Source organism: Mustelus asterias, chromosome 21, assembly GCF_964213995.1.
Source record: "Mustelus asterias chromosome 21, sMusAst1.hap1.1, whole genome shotgun sequence".
NCBI lineage: Eukaryota > Metazoa > Chordata > Chondrichthyes > Carcharhiniformes > Triakidae > Mustelus > Mustelus asterias.
This window is the reverse complement of record NC_135821.1, coordinates 64,244,947-64,266,035: the sequence shown is the minus strand read 5'-3', so window position 1 is coordinate 64,266,035 and position 21,089 is coordinate 64,244,947. Positions and strand designations below refer to the sequence as shown.

The 21,089-nt window shown below is 47.8% G+C and overlaps 1 protein-coding gene across 1 annotated transcript in view; it reads right to left on the bottom strand.

Annotated features, from left to right (window-relative positions):
• Positions 1-5,937: 5,937 nt before the first annotated feature.
• The window catches only part of ubxn11 (UBX domain protein 11), a 61,352-nt gene continuing 46,200 nt past the window's right edge, over positions 5,938-21,089 (bottom strand). Inside the window, exons 11-14 of the mRNA XM_078237194.1 lie at positions 16,870-16,973; positions 13,685-13,764; positions 13,037-13,183; positions 5,938-6,626 (exon numbers count right to left, since the gene is read on the bottom strand). Of these exons, the coding sequence (XP_078093320.1) occupies positions 6,449-6,626; positions 13,037-13,183; positions 13,685-13,764; positions 16,870-16,973 (509 nt within the window). The 3' untranslated portion in view covers positions 5,938-6,448. The remainder of the gene's footprint in view (positions 6,627-13,036; positions 13,184-13,684; positions 13,765-16,869; positions 16,974-21,089) is intronic.

The following is a 21,089-nucleotide window of genomic DNA, read 5'->3' as shown; positions in this document are numbered from 1 at the left end:
AATCGAAGTTGCATTGCAGTTCTTTCGATGTGTTCATCTCAGTTCTCCAGAGCTGTTGAGTTATTGCCTTCAGTGGCCAGAGCTGAGCTGGTTAGAACCCCTGTTGATAGCTGGATGGGTTCACAAGCCCTGGGATCTTGAAGTGAGTATTGGATCCAAGATGGCCCCATTTGAATCTTTGCACATCCAGCTTTCACCATGCGTCTTTGGGGCTTGAGCTCAGTTACCCCCCCTCCCACCCAGAGAGGAAGGGGCTGTACCCACAAATGCAGCACCCCCGAGACCCATATGATAGTTGTTCATTTATCTCTCTTTTCTACTTCTAGTTCATTATTGTTTTAATTGGTGGGCGGATTCTGGCAAATGACCAAAACCTGAACCCAAATCTTTCAAATTACTGTCATCAGTCCAAAGACGTGAGGGTTAGGTGCATTGGCCGTGCTAAATTGGCTCTAGTGTTGGGGATTAGCAGGGTAAATATGAGGGGTTATGGGAATAGGGCCTGGGTGGGATTGTGGTTGGTGCAGACTCGTTGGACCGAATGGCTTCCTTCTGCACTGCAGGGATTCTATTCTATGATCAGGAGTCCCAGCCTTGGCTGTTTAGATTTAGCTACCTCTGCTCCATATCCATGAGTGTGGTTTGACTGTAGTTTCTGTGACTCCCCTGGTTGAATATCGTCATTTATAATCCTCTCCCACACCCTGTACTTCACTCTGATATTGCAGCATTTCTCTCTTGAGCTGTTTACTTTTTTTCAAGCAAGGTGATCATTTCAAACTGGGGTCTTGCATTTGGCTTCAATTTACTTGGTCTTGAAGGGGGGGAAAGTCAACCCTTGTCCCTACTCCTGGTCACACTCAGTTCATGGTGTATGTTGTTGATTCGGATTCAGTCCCATGTGGGAGTTAGGGTGAAATGTGCAGATGATGCCAAAACAAGATACAAACACTGTCCATTCTTTGGAAGGCTAAAGGGAGTTTCAATGGTTTATTGTTAAAATGAGAGAGTTGGTTAAAAAGACTGATGGATGCGTGGGGCGATATATTTTGGTTTAAAAAATGGCAAATAATTACACTGTGAAGAGAAGTGGGCCCAGGGCTGGCAGGGGTTTATGGGAATTAAGGTTAATACCTGCCAAAAAAATAATGAAAATGTAGGTTCTAGGAACAAAGAAGGCTGAGGATTGACTTAGAACATTACAGCGCAGAACAGGCCCTTCGGCCCACGATGTTGCACCGACCAGTTAAAAAAAAAAACTGTGACCCTCCAACCTAAACCAATTTCTTTTCGTCCATGAACCTATCTACGGATCTCTTAAACGCCCCCAAACTAGGCGCATTTACTACTGATGCTGGCAGGGCATTCCAATCCCTCACCACCCTCTGGGTAAAGAACCTACCCCTGACATCGGTTCTATAACTACCCCCCCTCAATTTAAAGCCATGCCCCCTCGTGCTGGATTTCTCCATCAGAGGAAAAAGGCTATCACTATCCACCCTATCTAAACCTCTAATCATCTTATATGTTTCAATAAGATCCCCTCTTAGCCGCCGCCTTTCCAGCGAAAACAATCCCAAATCCCTCAGCCTCTCCTCATAGGATCTCCCCTCCATACCAGGCAACATCCTGGTAAACCTCCTCTGCACCCTCTCCAAAGCCTCCACATCCTTCCTGTAATGTGGGGACCAGAACTGCACACAGTACTCCAAGTGCGGCCGCACCAGAGTTGTGTACAGTTGCAACATAACGCTACGACTCCTAAATTCAATCTTGATAGAGGTGTACAAAATTATGAGAGGAGGAGATAGAGTGGACAGGATGACATTGCATCCCTTTATGGAGAATTTTAAAACCAGGGGACGTAGATTCAAGATCAGTGGCACTAGGTGTCAAGGGGGCATGAGGAAGAATTTTTTTTACACAGAGGGTGGTGGGTGTCTGGAATTCGCTGCCCGATTTGGTGGTGGAGGACTCTTAAAAAGTACCTGGATCTGCACCTTAAATGCTGTAACCCACAGGGCTATGGGCCAGGTGCAGGAAGGTGGGATTAGAAAGGGCACCTGGGCGTTCTCGGGCTGGCATGGACAGGGTGGGCCAAATGGCCTCCTTCTGCGCTGTAACTTTTCTATGGTTCTATAAAAGCTAAGAGAGGTGAAACTTGAATGAGACTACAGTCAGAACAATATGTACAGTTGGTCTACACAACATGGGCGGCACGGTAGCACAGTGGTTAGCACTGCTGCTTCACAGCTCCAGGGACCTGGGTTCGATTCCCGGCTTGGGTCACTGTCTGTGTGGAGTTTGCACATTCTCCTCGTGTCTGCGTGGGTTTCCTCCGGGTGCTCCGGTTTCCTCCCACAGTCCAAAGATGTGCGGGTGTCCCTTAGTGTCCTGAAATGCGTGGGTTAGCGGGTAAATGTGTAGGGATATGGGAGTAGGGCCTGGGTGGGATTGTGGTCGGTGCAGACTTGATGGGCCGAATGGCCTGTTTCTGCACTAAGGTTTCTATGATTTCTATGATATCTTCTATGTTTCTATTATAGCACTTGGGGCGAACTGGATCAAAGGTTATGGGGAGAAAGCAGGATTAGGCTATCGAGTTGGATGAGCAGCCATGATCGTGATGAATGGCGGAGCAGACTCGAAAGGTCAAATGACCTCCTCCTGCACCTATCTTCTATGTTTCTATATGAAAGCATGTAGAAGTTTCAGAGAGGGTATAACATATAATCACCAGGATGTGGCATAGTGTGAAAAATACAAATATTTGGGGTTTTTCTGGGTTATAACAGATTATGGTGCAATATAAATAAAGACTTTCATTTATATAGCACCTGACATGATCAATGGACATCTCAAAATGGTCAATAAAATACTCTTACAGTGTAATCACTGTTGCAATGTAAGAAACAGCAAGCTCCCAGTAACACCTATGTGATAATGGCCACATTATCTGCTTGTTGTGACGTTGGTTGAGGGATAACTACTACTGGCCGGGACACCAGGGATAATTCTTTCTTCAAACATAGTGTCATGGGATCTTTCATGTCCACCTGAGAGGTTAAGTAGGATCTCAATCCAGAAGACCATTCGGTACCCCCTCAGTAATGCAATGGAGTGTCAGGTTTCATTTTTGTGTGCAGGTTCTGGAGTGGGACTTGAACCTACAACCTCTAACTCGCAGCTGACGATTGGATTATTGAAATGTTAAAATTCTAAAAGCACGTGACAGACTGGATGAAAGTAGACAAAGTTAAAATAGAGTTTTAGAATAGACAACAGGAGAAACTTCATGTGGAGAGCTGCAGTGTGAAATTCACACCTACAGTTAGTGGCTGAGGCACAACCTATGATAAAATTCATTGATTGGATAGGCAGATGAAGGAAAATGGGGGAAAGGATCTGGGAGCCGGATTGGTAAATGTGATTTGGACCATTTGCCCCTGCGGATTGGTTGGTCCATGTGGCCTGTTAATGTAGCAGAAATCTTCCCCCTCATCTAAGATCTCAATAGGTTACTAAAGCAATTAACAAAGTATTTGCGACCCTGGCCTTTACAAAGAGGCATACAGTGCAAAAGGCAAACCTCTATAAACATGAGTTCAGCACCAGCTAGAATATTGTGTCCATTTCAGGGCACAAAACTTTAAGAAGGACAGGAAGACTTTGGAGAATATTCAAAAGAAATTAACTGATTACAGAGATTAGGGATCAATGCAGAAGGTGAGGTTGTTCTACTTACAGCAGAGGCGATCAGGAGGAGATTTGATAGAGGTGTTCAAAATTATGAAGAGGTTATTATGAAGTGGTGGGAGTGTGGAATGAGCTGCCGGATAAAGTGGTAAATGCGGGGTCACTTTTAACATTTAAGAAAAACTTGGACGGGTTCATGGATGAGAGGGGTGTGGAGGGATATGGTCCAAGTGCAGGTCAGTGGGATTAGGCAAAAAATGGTTCGGCACAGACAAGAAGGGCCAAAAGGCCTGTTTCTGAGCTGAAATTTTCTATGGTTCTAGGGTTAGATAGCGTAAATAGAAAGAAGCTGTTTTCAATGACTGAAAGGTTGTTACAGTAAGAAGTTTAACAACACCAGGTTAAAGTCCAACAGGTTTATTTGGTAGCAAAAGCCACAAGTTTTCGGAGCCTTAAGTCCCTTCTTCAGGTGAGTGGGAATTCTGTTCACAAATAGGGCATATAAAGACACAAACTCAATTTACAGAATAATGGTTGGAATGCGAATACTTACAGCTAATCAAGTCTTTAAGATACAAACAATGTGAGTGGAGAGAGCATTAAGACAGGTTAAAGAGATGTGTATTGTTTCCAGACAGGACAGCCAGTGAGACTCTGCAGGTCCAGGCAAGCTGTGGGGATTACAGATAGTGTGACATGAACCCAATATCCCAGTTGAGGCCGTCCTCATGTGTGCGGAACTTGGCTATCAGTTGCTGCTCAGCGACTCTGTGCCATCATGTGTGGTGAAGGCCGCCTTGGAGAACGCTTACCCGAAGATCAGAGGCTGAATGCCCGTGACCGCTGAAATGCTCCCCAACAGGAAGAGAACAGTCTTGCCTGGTGATTGTCGAGCGGTGTTCATTCATCCGTTGTCGCAGCATCTGCATCACTATGTGGCTTTTGCTACCAAATAAACCTGTTGGACTTTAACCTGGTGTTGTTAAACTTCTTACTGTGTTTACCCCAGTCCAACGCCGACATCTCCACATCATGAAAAATTGTTAACCAGAGGGCAGAGATTTAAGGTGATTTGCAAAAGAACCAGAGATGACATGAGGGAAAACAACAGAATGAGTGGCTAAGTTTTGGAACACACGGCCTAACAGTGCAGTGGAAACATTCAGGAGCAAGCTTCAAAAAGGGAATTGGGTAAATACTCAAAGAACAACACATTGCAAGAGTGGGGAAAGAGTAGGAGTGTGAGGCTAACTGAATTAGTCTTCAAAAGAACCAGCACAGTATTAACGGACTGTATGGCCTCCCTCTGTACTCTGCTATTCTATAAAACCATGCCATGAATCCAGTGAGTGTGGTGAGGGCTGCTCCCGAGTGCAGCTTTCTGCACCTTAAGGAAGATCTCTCCCCTGGCACATTGGTCTGAATTTGGTTTGTATAATGTGTGCAGTCATTTGTAGAACTGTGGCGGCATGGTGGCATAGTGGTTAGCACTACTGCCTCACAGCCCCAGGGACTTGGGTTTGATTCCAGCCTCAAGTGACTGTGTGGAGGTTGCACATTCGCCTGATGTCTGCGTGGGTTTCTTCCCACACTTCAAAAATGTGCAGGTTAGGTGAAGTGGCCATGGTAAATTGCCCCTTAGTGTCAGGGGGATTAGCAGGCTAAGTAAATGCATGAGGTTATGGGGCAGGGCCTGGGTGGGATTGTTGTCGGTGTAGCCTCAATGGGCCGAATGGCCTCCTTCTGCACTGTAGGAATTCTATGATTAGCGAATGAATGAGTTTTCTCAGATAGTGCTGAATACGACAACCTTCATTGTGTTCAGATAACTTTTATTAAAAATGTTTTGATTAGAGAGGAGAATGATCATTGCCTGTAGTACAGTCACGGTGTTAGGGTGGCCCAAATTAAATTCACTAAATGTGTGCAGTCTGGTGCTTGTAGAGTCTAAAAGCGTAACGGCAGGCAGGACCTGAGTGACAGGTCAGTCAGTGGCTGCCTTTAGTCACTCAGGCGTGAAAATTAAGCCAACCAGCCTATGGAGATAGACATTCTGCTGTACTATTCCCAGCAGGTTTAGATTGTGGATGTTGTGTGTGTGCGTTTGTGAGTATGTGTGTGTGCGAGCGCAAGTGAGTATATGTGTGTGTGTCTGAGTGTGTACATGTGTGCGTGCGTATGTGTGTATATGTGTGCATGTGTGTGTGTCTGAGCATGTGTGTGTCTGAGTATGTGTGTGTATGTCTGAGTATGTGTGCGCGCGTGCGTGAGTATATGTGTGTGTGTCTGAGTATGTATGTGTGTGCATGTGAGTATGTGTGTGTGCATGTGAGTATGTGTGTGTGCGTGCATGTGTGAGTGTGTGTGCGTGCGTGGAGAATGAGGTTAGAGGAACCTCATCTTTGATTTTGCTTGATGATGGCCATCACTATGGAACTTGCAAGTTAATTGGACATTAATTAGCTACTTTGGGCATTTATCACTAAAATCTGACTGATAATTTATGTTGAGATTTACTTTGTTTAAGTAGAAAACAAAGAACTAAAGAATCCAAGAGGTGCAGATAACATTTGTTAATACATCTTGGGGTTTCTTCTGAATCTTGTCACAGACACTGGGACTCAGTTGCTACAATATCCTCCCAGTATTGGTGAGTGACTGTGGGCTTATTTTACCCACTTGGTTCAAAGGGAATGGAACAGCGTTGAATCACCAGCGGCTAGACTGGCGGGCGGCCTTCATTCCATTGAGTTTATTCCTCATGTGGACGGACTGCTTGCTGCTTGTGATCGCGGAGCTGGGGCCTTTGGGCGCGTAGGATGAGCATGGCGTTTGGAATAAGCCCATACTCCTCCAGTGTCTTGGACTGGTCGCTGTAGACTTGCTGTGGGAAGGTGCTGATGATGTCATAATCAACCTGTTGTTTTCCCCTGCAAAACATCAACCAATCAGGCAAAATCTCAAACGTCCCAGCAGCCAAGGTATGAATTTCTGGTCAATTGGGCCCACCAAGTGCACCCTTCTTTCAGCGACCAGTTCCACCCATTGAATGACCCCTCCATGGGCTTTACAAGCCTCTTCATTGTAGGGGAAGGGTGACTGTGGTCGGCACTGTGGAGACAAATTCCACAGGTTTTAGGTACTGGGAAAGGGGTGGTTTTGATGTCAACAGGGTGAATGCATTGGTGCTGCATCTGTCAGTCGCAGTTCCGTGGCTGCTCTCTTGTATCAGAGTCTGATGGTAATGGGTTCAAGTTCCAGTCCAGAGACTGAAACACAAAATGCAGTTGCATTTCCCGCAATACAACAAAGTCTACATTTTAGGAATACTTCATTGGAACATCCTGAGGTTGTAAAAGGTGTGATATAAAGGTAAGTCCTTTTTTTGATTGGACCAAAAGATGTGGAGATGCCAGGGTATGTGCAGAGTCTGGGTTTCCACCTGTTGTGGAGATGCCGGCGTTGGACTGGGGTAAACACAGTAAGAGTTTTAACAACACCAGGTTAAAGTCCAACAGGTTTATTTGGTAGCAAATGCAAAAGCAAATTAGCGAAACCTGTGGAATTTGCTACCAAATAAACCTGTTGGACTTTAACCTGGTGTTGTTAAAACTCTTACTGTGTTTCTACCTGTTCTCAATATTCATGCTTGGCTGAGACCCCAGACCAATAAAAGAATTAGCTCGGCAGGGAATTTGTATTGACAAGTGAAGTATTGACTTTGCTTGATTGACATTTTAAGTGGTTATAACACATTATTCTTTCTGTGATCTCTTTTGTCAATGTCTCAATGTTTATTTTGATTAGATTAAGAAGTGTGAAGCCTCAGTTATTGATACTATAATGGTCTTTTTGATATTTTATATGGCTGGAGAAAGAGCCGACTTTCTTCAAATAACAGCCACGATTCTCCCATCGCGACCCACAACTTGTCTGGCGGGTCGCAGTGGGAGATGTGCGTCACCAGCCTTGAACCGAGATTTGCACACGTGCCGGGAATGCATGCGCATCTCCCAGAGCCGGCGAACACCTGCCAGTCAGACCACGGGAAGGCAGGTAAGTAATTTAAATCTTTTAAAATGTATTTTAAATATATTTAGCAGTTCATTATTGGGAACTTTCAGGTCCCATAGAACCACAGAAACCTTACAGTGCAGAAAGAGGCCATTTGGCCCATCGAGTCTGCACATTCCCACCCAGGCCCTACCCCCATATCCCTACATATTTACCCACTAATCCCTCTAACCTACGCAGCTCAGGACACTAAGGGGCAATTTTTTAGCATGGCCAATCAACCTAACCCGCACATCTTTGGACTGTGGGAGGAAACCGGAGCACACGGTGGAAACCCACGCAGACACGAGGAGAATGTGCAAACTCCACCCAAGCCGGGAATCGAACCCAGGTCCCTGGAGCTGTGAAGCAGCAGTGCTAACCACTGTGCTACCGTGCCGATTGAATCTCCCACCCCGCCAGGAGTACTTCATTCCGGCGGGGTTCATTCTAGCTTCCCATGTTCGGGGAACGAGTGGGAGACCCCACCGGAATGAAGGGGGGCAATCGCCCCCCCCCCACTCCCGGGTCGGGCGGGGGGGGGGGGGGGGTGGTGCCCCCTGGGCATGGGCACCCTGGCAGTTCCAACCTGTGCCCCCAGCACTGCTCAAGGGGCAACATGTCCATGCCCAGGGGGCACCTTGGCACTGTCCATTGGACATCGGGCAGTGCCAAGGGGACAGGGCCTACTATGGCGGGGCCTGGGGTGATCGGTGGAGGTGGGGGTCCTGCTGCCACCCTGCATGGCAATCGGTCTAGGATGGAGGGAGGGCAGCGATTGGGGTGGGCTGGGGGTAGGTCTGCCGGGGTGAGGGAGGTGGGGGGAATTGCCACTTCTGGGGGAGGGGAGGGGGGGAAGGTGGGCTGGACATCGAGGGACTCCGGGGCAGAGGGAGTCAGGGCCGGCCCGGGAATTGTTGTGGGGGCCGCGATCGGGCTGTGTGGGGGGCGGGGGGGGGGGGGGGGGGGGGGGGGCTGCAGAGGCAGCACTGTGGGGGTCTTGGGCTGGCCAGCAATTGAGCTGGCCAGCAAATGGGGAGACTGACAGATCGGGGTCACTGCGTATGTGCAAAGTTCCAGAACTGTCAGACTCCGGTGCGAATAGGTGCCCCCGCCCCGGGTTTTTAATGAGATTCACGATTGGCACCTCTGCAGTGCACAGAGTGCGGAGATTCAGGTGAGAAGCTGAACTGAGAAAACAGTTGTGATCTAGAACGGTTTTCCCACCAGTTCAGTACTTTTGGGAGAATCACCCCCGTTGTTTCTGAATGGATTTTTTTCACAGCAGTTACACACTTGCCATTGTTATTATATGGCTCACTGGTTATGTACACAGTGCGTACTGGGTGAATGGGCATGGAAGGGGTATGAGTGGCACTGAATTGTTATGTGGGGCCATGGGAAGTAGGTGCGGGGTGAGAGGGTGTGAAGAATGAGGGTTAGAGGGGCCTAACTGCTTTTATTATAACTGGGTTGAAGTCCCAGGTAACTGAAGCACACCTTCGAACCAGTTCCCCCCCATCCCTCCTCCGCCCCCCCCCCCCTTCCCCCCCAGCACTCACCCACCCCACTGTCACCTACAATCTGCTTCCACTGTACTCATTCCGCTACCGACCGCCACCGGGGTGAAAATTGCGTGTGATCCGTAATGGGCCTTCACAAGACAATATAGAGATTAATGCTGCCAATGTATTCCTTTGTTACACAAGGAGAATATTTGGCATATAGTCGGTTTGTTTAATTGGGAAAATTATAGTTACACAACTCCGAAAGCCACGCTATGGATACTTTGTATCAGTCTAGTCTAGTGATTCAGTTGACCTGGTGGGGGGAGGGAAGGGCCTGATCCCCTGAGACTTGCAGAGGATTGGATGGAGGTTTAGAGCTCCTGTATTTCTAGTATGAGTTACGCCGGTACCGGTCCTGAACACGCACACTTTGACCATCCTGCCCACGCCTGCTCCACGCTGGGAGTGTGGGATTTCTACCCCGCCCCACTCGGTGGATCCTTGTTCCTCGGAGAGATCCACGGTGTGAGCTGTCGAGTGTCTGAGTGGAAGAAGCTGTGGCAGGTTATGGAGGGTTCTCGCTAGCTCACTAGCCAGTGGCTGTGATCCCCTGTCACTGGTCATATACTTTCTTCAATGGATGTGGTGGTCTGTGATTGCACACGATAGCTTCAACTAGCAGGGAACCAGAAAATAATTGGTTCTTACATTGAAGACTGCAGCCAGAAATCCATCTCTTGGTTACAGTACGAGTGTGAATGGTGGGGCTTTGCATCTCTGGCAGTGGAAGGCTTGTTCATTGTCCAGACATTTAGGGAATGCACTAGTCCACCAAGATGGACGTAAAGGGTCACTCCAGCACGTGTTGTCCATTCACAGATTAATTTGAGGAAGAATAGGGATCCAACTTATTGATAAGATGCAGTCTGTAATGTGTAATTCCACCCTTAGTGCTGTGTGGAAAGAGGGCAGATGCACGCATGTCAGGATGTTACGTGTCTTTGAGGGAAGCATGCATGTGTGGGATCTCCCATGCGACTGAAGCCTTTGTTCTTCTAATTGGTAGAAACCATGAGTTGACAAGGAGCCTTGGTGAGTTGCAACACACCATGTATGTTGTTGTATCAATAACATTAGGGTCCTGTCGCCAGTTGCCTCAAGGGAGCAAACAACAGCCTCCTCAATGGGTAACCTTTGTGCCCCAGAAGTCAACCACAGACTTGGGGCTGGAAACGTTGCAGCAGATGTGAATGCCTCAGGATGAAACATTCAAGGCAGCTGTGGGGAAAGGTGCAGGACACAAGTAGGACCACTTGGGTATTGAGGGAGTTTTCTGTTCATCAATATCTCTGACTGTCATAAGGGTACCAATGCAGCAATGTGGGTACAGTTTACCACTCCCTGAAACTGTGGGAATCCAGCAATGGAGATGCAGCTCATTTCCCTCTGTGCCTGCGACACCACATCTGTGTGGGGGTTAATTTATTCCCCACTTGAGCAAAGAGTGCATTGGTGATGGTGGTGATGCATCAGTGGGTAGCTGATCGAGAGATGCCACAGAGATCTGTGCCACATAGAAATTCAAAGCTATGGTAACCATCAGTGTAAGAAACAGGGCATGGGGATTGGTGGGTTGTGATATGTGATCTTCCTCCAATATGGCAGAAATACCTCCAATAATTTCTCTCCAAACTCAGCCTTCACCTGCACTGCTGGATGGTCATGTTGAGATGACTTCTTCTACTTCACTTCCTTCCTGTTGCTCTCTGTGGTGGCTCTGCCAGAACCTCTACTTCTGGCTGCATATTTGCTGCCAAGGCCTTTACTGCCTGTATGAGGGATGGTGCCAAGTCCATTTTTTTCCTACTTCCTTCCTTCGCTCCATACTTTTCACCCCGCGAGCTTGGTGGTCTGTTCTGTCTTCCACTTTGGCTGCTCAAGCAAGGAATAATCCCAAGGGTCCTTATGAATATGGCCCTTCCGATTCCACAAATCCCCACCCTTCACTTATGGTCCGGGATAAATGTTCAGCATGATCTGGGCAGGTTGGGTGAGTGGGCAAATCATTGGCAGATGCAGTATAATTTGGATAAATGTGAGGTTATCCACTTTGGAAGCAAAAACAAGAAGGCAGATTACTACCTGAATGGCTGTAAATTGGGAGAGAGGAGTGTGCAGCGGGACCTGGGTATTCTTGTGCACCAGTCACTGAAGGTAAGCATGCAGGTGCAGCAGGCAGTAAAGAAGGCAAATGGTATGTTGGCCTTCATTGTGAGAGGCTTCGAGTACAGGAGCAGGGATGTGTTGTTGCAATTATACAGGGCCTTGGTGAGGCCACACCTAGAGTATTGTGTGCAGTTTTGGTCTCCTTTTCTGTGGATGGATGTTCTTGTTCTTGAGGGAGTGCAGCGAAGGTTTACCAGACTGATTCCGGGGATGGCGGGACTGATGTATGAGGAGAGATTGACTAGGTTAGGATTGTTTTCACTGGAGTTCACGCAAATGAGGGGGGAATCTCATAGAGACTTATAAAATTCTAACAGGACTAGACAGGGTGGATGCAGGAAGGATGTTCCCAATGATGGGAGAGTCCCGAACCAGGGGTCACAGTCTGAGGATTCAGGGTAGACCATTCAGGATGGAGATGAGGAGACATTTCTTCACCCAAAGAGTAGTGAGCCTGTGGAATTCATTACCACAGGAAGTAGTTGATGCCAAAATATTGAATGTATTCAAGAGGTGGCTGGGGCGAATGGGATCAAAGGTTATGGGGAGAAAGCAGGATTAGGCAATTGAGTTGGACGATCAGCCATGATTGTAATGAATGGCGGCGCAGGCTCGAAAGGCCAGATGGTCTCCTCCTGCTTCTATCTTCTATGTTTCTATGTTTATTTGTGAAGTGAAGTCTTCAAAATTTAACCCTGCTGAGCTCTGCACATGGAAATAACGCTTTTTACAAGGCCTTCAGAAGCTTTTACAACTTGTTCATAAAGTTGTGACTCTCACGCTGGGTTCAGTTACATGCAGCAATGAGAATTGGATCTGTTTAAACTCTGCAATACTTCCAAACACCCCGGCAGATCTGTGGTCCATGCATGTCCCATCCCCTTTCCCCCACCGGCCAAAATGGCTCTGATCAGGAATGGAGACACCTTTTCCGAATCTGGGTCCCAGTTGCCATTTCTAAAGATCCATAAAATCTTCCTGACTTCGCGGGAATCTGGGCCACATCTCAGGATGAAGAGTCAGCTACTTAGGACTGAGAGGAGGAAAAACCTCTTCAAGCAAATGGCTGTGAATCTTTGGAATTCACTGCTGCAGATATAGATGCGTATAGTTCATTGGAGATTGTAATGGAATTTAGGGAAAAATTGGATGTTGTTGGAAAGTGTTGCTGAGGAAGAAGGTCATCCATGAGCTTACCGAATAGCAACGGAGGGTCATGGGGCCAAATGATCTACCCCTGCTCCTATTTTACACATTCTTATGGCCACCATTGAGTAGCTTAGTTTTAATTCTAAGGGACTCCCACACCAGAGGAAGGTTTTCTCACAACCTACTCTATTAAATCCTTCAATCACCTGAAACACTTCAACTGGATCACCCTTTAAATTTACTAAATGGGGCCATTCGGGCTTGGTGGTCACAGGTTCGTTTCCTGCTACCCCCCACCGCCCCCCCCCCCCCCCCCCCCCGAGGGGTGATGTTCATGTTCTGATGCTCGCTGCCTCCCAGCACTTAGTGGAGGCTATAAGGATCATACATTGTCAGCCCGTTACCTGCTCTTGTTGAGATAAGTGCGAAGGTCTCCAACTGTCTGGGTGAAAAGCATTTTAACTATGTACGTCTTCTCTCCGTTCTCTGACTTGATCCGAAGGGTGGATATGTTTCTCGGCGCTGGGCGATTTTCCTCACTGAAATTCAGCCTGTCACCAAGAAAGAAGCAAGAATTCTGTGATGCCAACGGGAGTGGGAAATAAACCCGGGACATGGCACATTGCAGCAGGGAGGACTGGAAATGGGGAGAGCCAATGGGGAGGTATTCAAAATGTCGAGGGATTTTGATAGAGTAATGAAGGAGGGACAGTAACTCGAGGGCTTGAGGTCATTGACAAAATAACCAGAGCGAAACGAGGAAACATTTGTCACAGGGGCTTTAGAGAAGGAGAAGGGGAGTGGGACTGGTTGGATAGCTCTTTCAAGGAGCTTGCACAGGCACGATGGGCCGAGTGGCTTCCTCTTGTGCTACAAGATTGACTTGTAGATGAAGTGAGATAGTTCGAGTCGAACAAATCCTTCACAGTTTATGACACCCCCAGCACAAGATGCCAGATTCCTGCTCTCCCTTCTCCACCTAATGTGAATCACGTTGTTCTCCACACTACCTCCCCCTGCCAGCCCCACCCCATTATCAGCGACCCTTTTACCTCTCCCTCAGTTCTGCGAGAATCGGAGTTTCAATCAGGATCGTATTTTCATCTGATGGTCTGGAAGGGACCTGTGGGATCTGCAGGATAAACCAATGGAATCAGTTAAAATGCAGCTGCTCCTGACTCCCAGCATCTTAAAGCTTAAAAGTTTATTTATTAGTGTCACAAGTAGGTTTACATTAACACTGCAATGAAATTACTGTGGAAATCCCCTGGTTGCCGCACTCTGGCACCCGTTCGGGCTCACTGAGGGAGAATTTAGCACCTAAACCAGCATGTCTTTCAGACTGTGGGAGGAAACTGGAGCACCCGGAGGAAACCCACACAGACACAGAGAGAACGTGCAGACTTCACACAGACAGTGACCCGAGCCGGGAATCGAATCCGGGTCCCTGGCGCTGTGAGGCAGCAGTGCTAGCCATTGTGCCACCGTGCTGCCTCTCATTCCTGTATGGCGATACATCTGATAAAACGCCTTTGACTAGGATGATATTGTGAATGGTGTAAACATTCTACACAGTAGCTACGGATTATTCAATGCTTACCAGTTGCAGTGCTCTAGGCGGATGAAGCATGCTCTTAAGAGAAGGTAATTCTGAACATCTTACAAACCATCGTGAAATGTGCCACTTTAACTTTATTAGAAAGTAATTTCATTCAATTCCATAATAGACTCTTATTTACCGTTGACAAAACATTGCACCTTTTTCCTCGCCAATTCTATCCCCCTTTCCCATTCTGTCCAGCACCTGCACAGGGCAGTGTGGTGTACACCAAAGCTTGGAAGGGGTTGCAGGTTCCTCTGTAATGATTTCTCCTTGAGAAACCTGCTTCTCACTCAGTGGGCCCTATTTTACTATTTTGATTCTCAGTGCTGTGTGGACTTGAAACTAGGAGTGTTTCAGATCTGCCTTTTAGACCCGTTCTCTGGCGCCCCCATACGCACTCTGCCTGCAGAAATATCAGCAATTCCGAATCGCGCTGCACAGGCCTGTGGGTGGGGCTTAACGCGCCCAAAACCCTGCAGCTCCGATCGGCGCCTCCAACTGCGCATGCGCAGAAAAAAAAGATAGAATGTGGCTCCCCTGCCACATCGCTCCCAGGCCGGATAATGCCTCACCCTGGCCCCCACAGACATTTCCCCATCCCCTCTGACATTATTGACCCCCCTTATCCCCCCACCCTCTGCCACCCAGACAATCGTGGGCCTTTCCCTCCCTTCCCCCTCACTGATCTCAGGCAGAGTGGCAGTGGACCCATCCTTCCCCCTCACTGATCACAGGCAGAGTGGCAGTGGACCCATCCTTCCCCTTCACTGATCACAGGCAGAGTGGCAGTGGACCCATCCTTCCCCCTCACTGATCACAGGCAGAGTGGCAGTGGACCCATCCTTCCCCCTCACTGATCACAGGCAGAGTGGCAGTAGACCCATCCTTCCCCCTCACTGATCTCAGGCAGAGTGGCAGTGGACGCTCGGCACTTATCGCCTCACTAACTGGAGCGCCCAACTTGGATTTTTGTGGAGCATGTCTGTTTTGCACCGATTCTGGATGGGCGAATGCGGTGGTAAAGGGGGAAATGCCAGTGAGGTTGGGCGTGCAGCCCATTAAGTCAATTTAAATGCATTTAAATGGCCGTCGCACCTGTTTCGGGCGTGGTCCCAATCACGGCCATTTTAGGGCCTTGGTAAAGGGGGAACTGACGCGGATCGCGCTACTCACCTCACGCCCGACTTTACCAAGTTTTCATGCCCAAAAACGGGTGCAACGTGACGGTAAAATCAGGCCCAGTGTTTCTAATGTGATTTATATTGAGCTTGATTATCAACAGCAGGTGGCAGCAGAGACACACTGGTTATCCTGGTTACAAAACCTGCAACAACCTGAAACAGCCCAGAGACACTGCCTAAACTCAGTCCACTGCAAAACTGCAACAGCTCCTGGGATAGCTGAGAGTCCATTACAGGCTAGAACCCAAATCGAGTGGCTTGGGCAGTGTATATGTAGAACATCAGATACCCAAGACAGGCTAGAATCTAATTAAAGAGCTTGGGTGGTTTATACATTGAATCACAGATACCTGCAAGTGCACTCGAGCGGTTCAGGTTGTTTAGATGCAGCAGCCAATTATAGCTGCTTGAGGGGGCAGAGGAGGCCTCACTGCAACTTCTCATCTGAAAGACAGCTCCTCCAACAGTGCAGCACTCTCTTATGTTCTTATTTTGTGCAGTCGAGCTTTCATCACCATTTTCGTACATTCACATATAATGTCTCAGTGAGATTTCTCATTGATAACAAACCACAAGTACTGATAGGCCACGAGACCCTGACCAAAGTTGTCCATGTTGGAACAATTCTATCTGGTTCTCAGAACTGCGAGAGATGAGAGCAGATTGCATGTGGTTGCTGTGAACATGTTGATGACGTCACGTGGTACATTTTAGCTTCGATAAACTAACATAGGAACATTTTCTCTTTCTCTTTGCTGGGAGGGAGACGGTGAGGAGTTCCATCTTTTGGATGAGACATTAAGCCGAAGCCTCAATTAGGTGAATGTTGAAAATCCCACAAATCGAAGAAGAGGCAGGAAGGAGCCACCTTGTCTTGGGCCACCGTAACTCCTCAACCGGTCTCACCAGAAACACATCAGCTGCCCACTTATCTCGTTGCTAGGATCTTGTTGGCTATAACTTGGCTGCTGTGCTTCCGTCATTTTAACAGCAGTTATTGCTACTCAGCCTTTTGGCTAAGATCAAGTTCAGGATAGGTTCCGATGCCTTTTCTTGTCGGCTTTGCATCTTATTCCTTCCTCTCTCTCATGGGGACCTTGAATTGGATTTAATTTGAATTTGTGTTTTTTTGGAGCAAGTTAAGAGGTGGGTTCGGGCTTGTCTGATCCACTCTGCACACTGGCTTTATAACTTTAAGAACGGAGTAAAGATGGAAAATGAAAATAAAACCGCAGCTATGCTTCAGGAAGCATTTCATTGGACTTGAACGTTTTGGGATGTCTGAGGTTGTGGCAGGCTGTGTGTAACTTGTAAACTAAGTGTCCACTCCCCGCGTGTGAATCAAGATAGCAAACATCAGCAAGCTTGGTTGACCTAATTCTGATACAAATTTGCAAGCGGCAGCTGAAAGGAATTCCCCCACCCTCACCCCAACCCCACCTCTCACCATTACCTGCAGAATGTCTTTGATGTCTCCCCTGATATTGATCACCTTTCCAGCCCGGATGACAGTTTTAGGCAGTTTGTTCAGAAACTGTTCCACTGATAGCTTCAGGCCTTCAAAGCAAGAGAGAGGCAACTTTTTAATTGTTCCATCTGAGTTTCCTCATTCTGCTTTCCCCTTTTCCACCCCCCCCCCGCATCTCGCAACCTTTCATCAGGTTTGTTCATTTATTTCCTACATTCCCCTCGTAAATAATCAGCTAAAAGTTGCGAGCTGGTGGTTTATACGCAGCCCTGGCTGTGTGTGGGTTGCTGCAGTGTGTGTGTGTCTGGTTTGAAACCAGGCTAGTCCAGGTAAGCTGCAGTCTCTTAAGCTCAGCTTCCTTCATCTGCATATACACAGCCCGTGCCCTTGCCCTGCAGATACACAGCCCGTGCCCTTGCCCTGCAGATACACAGCCCACGCCCTTGCCCTGCAGATACACAGCCCACGCCCTTGCCCTGCAGATACACAGCCCACGCCCTTGTCCTGCAAATACACAGCACGAGCCCTTGTCCTGCAGATATACAGCCCATGCCCTTGTCCTGCAGATACACAGCCCACACTTGTCCTGCAGATACACAGCCCGCGCCCTTGTCCTGTAGATACACAGCCCGCGACCTTGTCCTGCAGATACACAGCCCGTGCCCTTGTCCTGCAGATACACAGCCGATGCCCTTGTCCTGCAGATACACAGCCGATGCCCTTGTCCTGCAGATACACAGCCCATGCCCTTGTCCTGCAGATATACAGCCCGCGCCCTTGTCCTGCAGAAACACAGCCCACGCCCTTGTCCTGCAGATACACAGCCCGCACCCTTGTCCCGCAGATACACAGCTCGCGCCCTTGTCGCGCAGATACACAGCCCGCGCCCTTGCCCTGCAGATACACAGCCCACGCCCTTGTCCTGCAGATACGCAGCCCATGCCCTTGTCCTGCAGATACACAGCCCGCGCCCTTGTCCTGCAGATACACAGCCCATGCCCTTGTCCTGCAGATACACAGCCCGTGCCCTTGTCCTGCAGATACACAGCCCACGCCCTTGTCCTGCAGATACACAGCCCACGCCCTTGTCCTGCAGATACACAGCCCACGCCCTTGTCCTGCAGATACACAGCCCACGCCCTTGTCCTGCAGATACACAGCCCACGCCCTTGTCCTGCAGATACACAGCCCACGCCCTTGTCCTGCAGATACACAGCCCGCACCCTTGACCTACATATACACAGCCCACTCCCTGGTACTGCATATACACAGCCTCTACCCTAATTCTGCATATACACAGCCCCCATCTTCGTCCTGCATATACAGAGCCCACACCTTCATCCAACAGTCACTGCCTTCAACCCATCTTCCCCCTCCCATTGCCCCCCCAGCTCACTCCCTCTCCACCATTGAATGCCTGAGGAGATCTAATCACCCTGGTTCAGCAATGCCAGCTGGATGTGCACTGTGCTTTGTTTAAACACCTGCTCTGCCCACATTAGAATCTCTCTGTTAAATTCTTGGAACGCAACTCCTCCAACAGAAGCATAGCCGCCTGAAATGTCACATTAAAGATTGTATCTTCCATTCTTGTGGTTTTCCTTTCCTTTCCTGTCAGTGTCATTATTTTTCATGCATTTCATGCAGTTGTCAGTTAGAGGAAATTTACAGAGATGAAGTTTCTCGCAGACCTGTGGCTGCTTCCTGTCCCCTCCCCAACAAGACTCACTCTCGTCCAGAAACCTCAAAGTTTGTGATCCCTTAGGAGACTTGCAACCCTTCCCCCTTGCCCCACTAGTGCAACCACTGTCCCATGAAACTCATGATCCCACCAGAACAGCCTCAATCCAGTCCCATAAATCTAGCCACATCCTCACCCCAGCCCCCATCCCCCACCCAGCTCAGTTCCGGCACTCGTCAGTGCATTGTGACTGCTGGTGGCACTGGGGAGGCAGGTGGAGAGAAAGGGAATACATTCAAGATTAAATATCATTAAACCTCCCCATGAGACAGAATGAAAATGAGAGAGAAACTTGGTATTGACCGGGATGAAACAGGATGTGGGAGAGGTTTGTGTATGTGTGGATGTGGGAGGGGGTTGTGTAAATGCAGGATGAGGGCGGGGTTGTGTATGTGCAGATGTGGGTGGGGGTTGTGTATATGCGGATGTGGGAGGGGGTTGTGTATGTATGGATGTGGGAAGGGGTTGTGTACGTGTGGATGTGGGAAGGGGTTGTGTACGTGCGGATGTGGGAGGGGGTTGTTTACGTGTTGGTGTGGTAGGGGTTGTGTATGTGCAGATGTGGGAGGGGGTTGTGTATGTGTGGATGTGGGTGGGGGTTGTGTACGTGTGGATGTGGTAGGGGATTGTGTCTGTGCGGATGTGGGAAGGGGTTGTGGATGTGCGGATGTGGGTGGGGGTTGTGGATGTGCGGATGCGGATGTGGAAGGGGGTTGTGTATGTGCGGATGTGGGTGCAGAATGAGAGTAGGGGTTGTGTATATGCAGAATGAGAATAGGGGTTGTGTATATGCAGAACGAGAATAGGGGTTGTGTATATGCAGAACGAGAATAGGGGTTGTGTATATGCAGAATGAGAATAGGGGTTGTGTATATGCAGAATGAGAATAGGGGTTGTGTATATGCAGAATGAGAGTAGAGGTTGTGTATATACAGAATGAGAGTAGGGGTTGTGTATATGCAGAATGAGAGTAGGGGTTGTGTATATACAGAATGAGAATAGGGGTTGTGTATATGCAGAATGAGAGTAGGGGTTGTGTATATGCAGAATGAGAATAGGGGTTGTGTATATGCAGAACGAGAATAGGGGTTGTGTATATGCAGAACGAGAATAGGGGTTGTGTATATGCAGAATGAGAATAGGGGTTGTGTATATGCAGAATGAGAATAGGGGTTGTGTATATGCAGAATGAGAGTAGAGGTTGTGTATATACAGAATGAGAGTAGGGGTTGTGTATATGCAGAATGAGAGTAGGGGTTGTGTATATACAGAATGAGAATAGGGGTTGTGTATATGCAGAATGAGAGTAGGGGTTGTGTATATGCAGATTGAGAATAGGGGTTGTGTATATGCAGAATGAGAATAGGGGTTGTGTATATGCAGAATGAGAGTAGGGGCTGTGTATATGCAGAATGAGAGTAGGGGTTGTGTATATACAGAATGAGAATAGGGGTTGTGTATATGCAGAATGAGAGTAGGGGCTGTGTATATGCAGATTGAGAATAGGGGTTGTGTATATGCAGAATGAGAGTAGGGGTTGTGTATATGCAGATTGAGAATAGGGGTTGGATATATGCAGAATGAGAGTAGGGGTTGTGTATATGCAGAATGAGAGTAGGGGTTGTGTATATGCAAAATGAGAATAGGGGTTGAATATATGCAGAATGAGAGTAGGGGTTGTGTATATGCAGATTGAGAATAGGGGTTGGATATATGCAGAATGAGAGTAGGGGTTGTGTGTACTTAGGGGCACTTCACTGTAAGACTATTGATTAGCAATCTCATTGCACATTACCAAATCTAGAATAGCCTATTCGCTGGTTTGCATGAGAAGGTGCTGCTACAAGAAACTGTTCTGAAAACACCCGATAAACTCATCCAAGCTCGCTCTGTCAATCTGATTTGTCCAATCTATATGTAGATTAAAATTGCCCATGTTTATCACTGCGCCTTTCTCATAAGCCCCATTATTTCTTCCCTGTGGTTACTGTTAGGGGGCCTGTAAACCACTCCCTAGCTTTACCATTTCTCATCTCTACCCATTCTGATTCTACATCTTGAACTATCACCTTCTATAGTACCAATGTCATCCTTAATTAATAAAGCTACCCCACCACCTTTTTCCTAGCTCCCAATGTTCCTATATTCAGTTCCCAGCCTTTGTCATCTTGCAGCCATGTCTCTGTAATGACTATCAGATCAGACATATTTCTTTCTATTTGTGGTATCAATTCATCTGTTTTGTTATGAAGACTATGTACAGTACAGAGCTTTTTACTTATTTTATAATCTCTAGCCTTATGTGCTGGTACACTCTTAGATTTGCACACTCTGCCCTTTCTAGTCACATACTAATCATCATTTCCCTTATTCCTACCTTGTTCTTTTGCCTGGCCTTCTCAATTTAATTTATCACATCTTCCTGCACTTGATTCCTTGCCCCCACAATTTAGTTTAAAGTCCT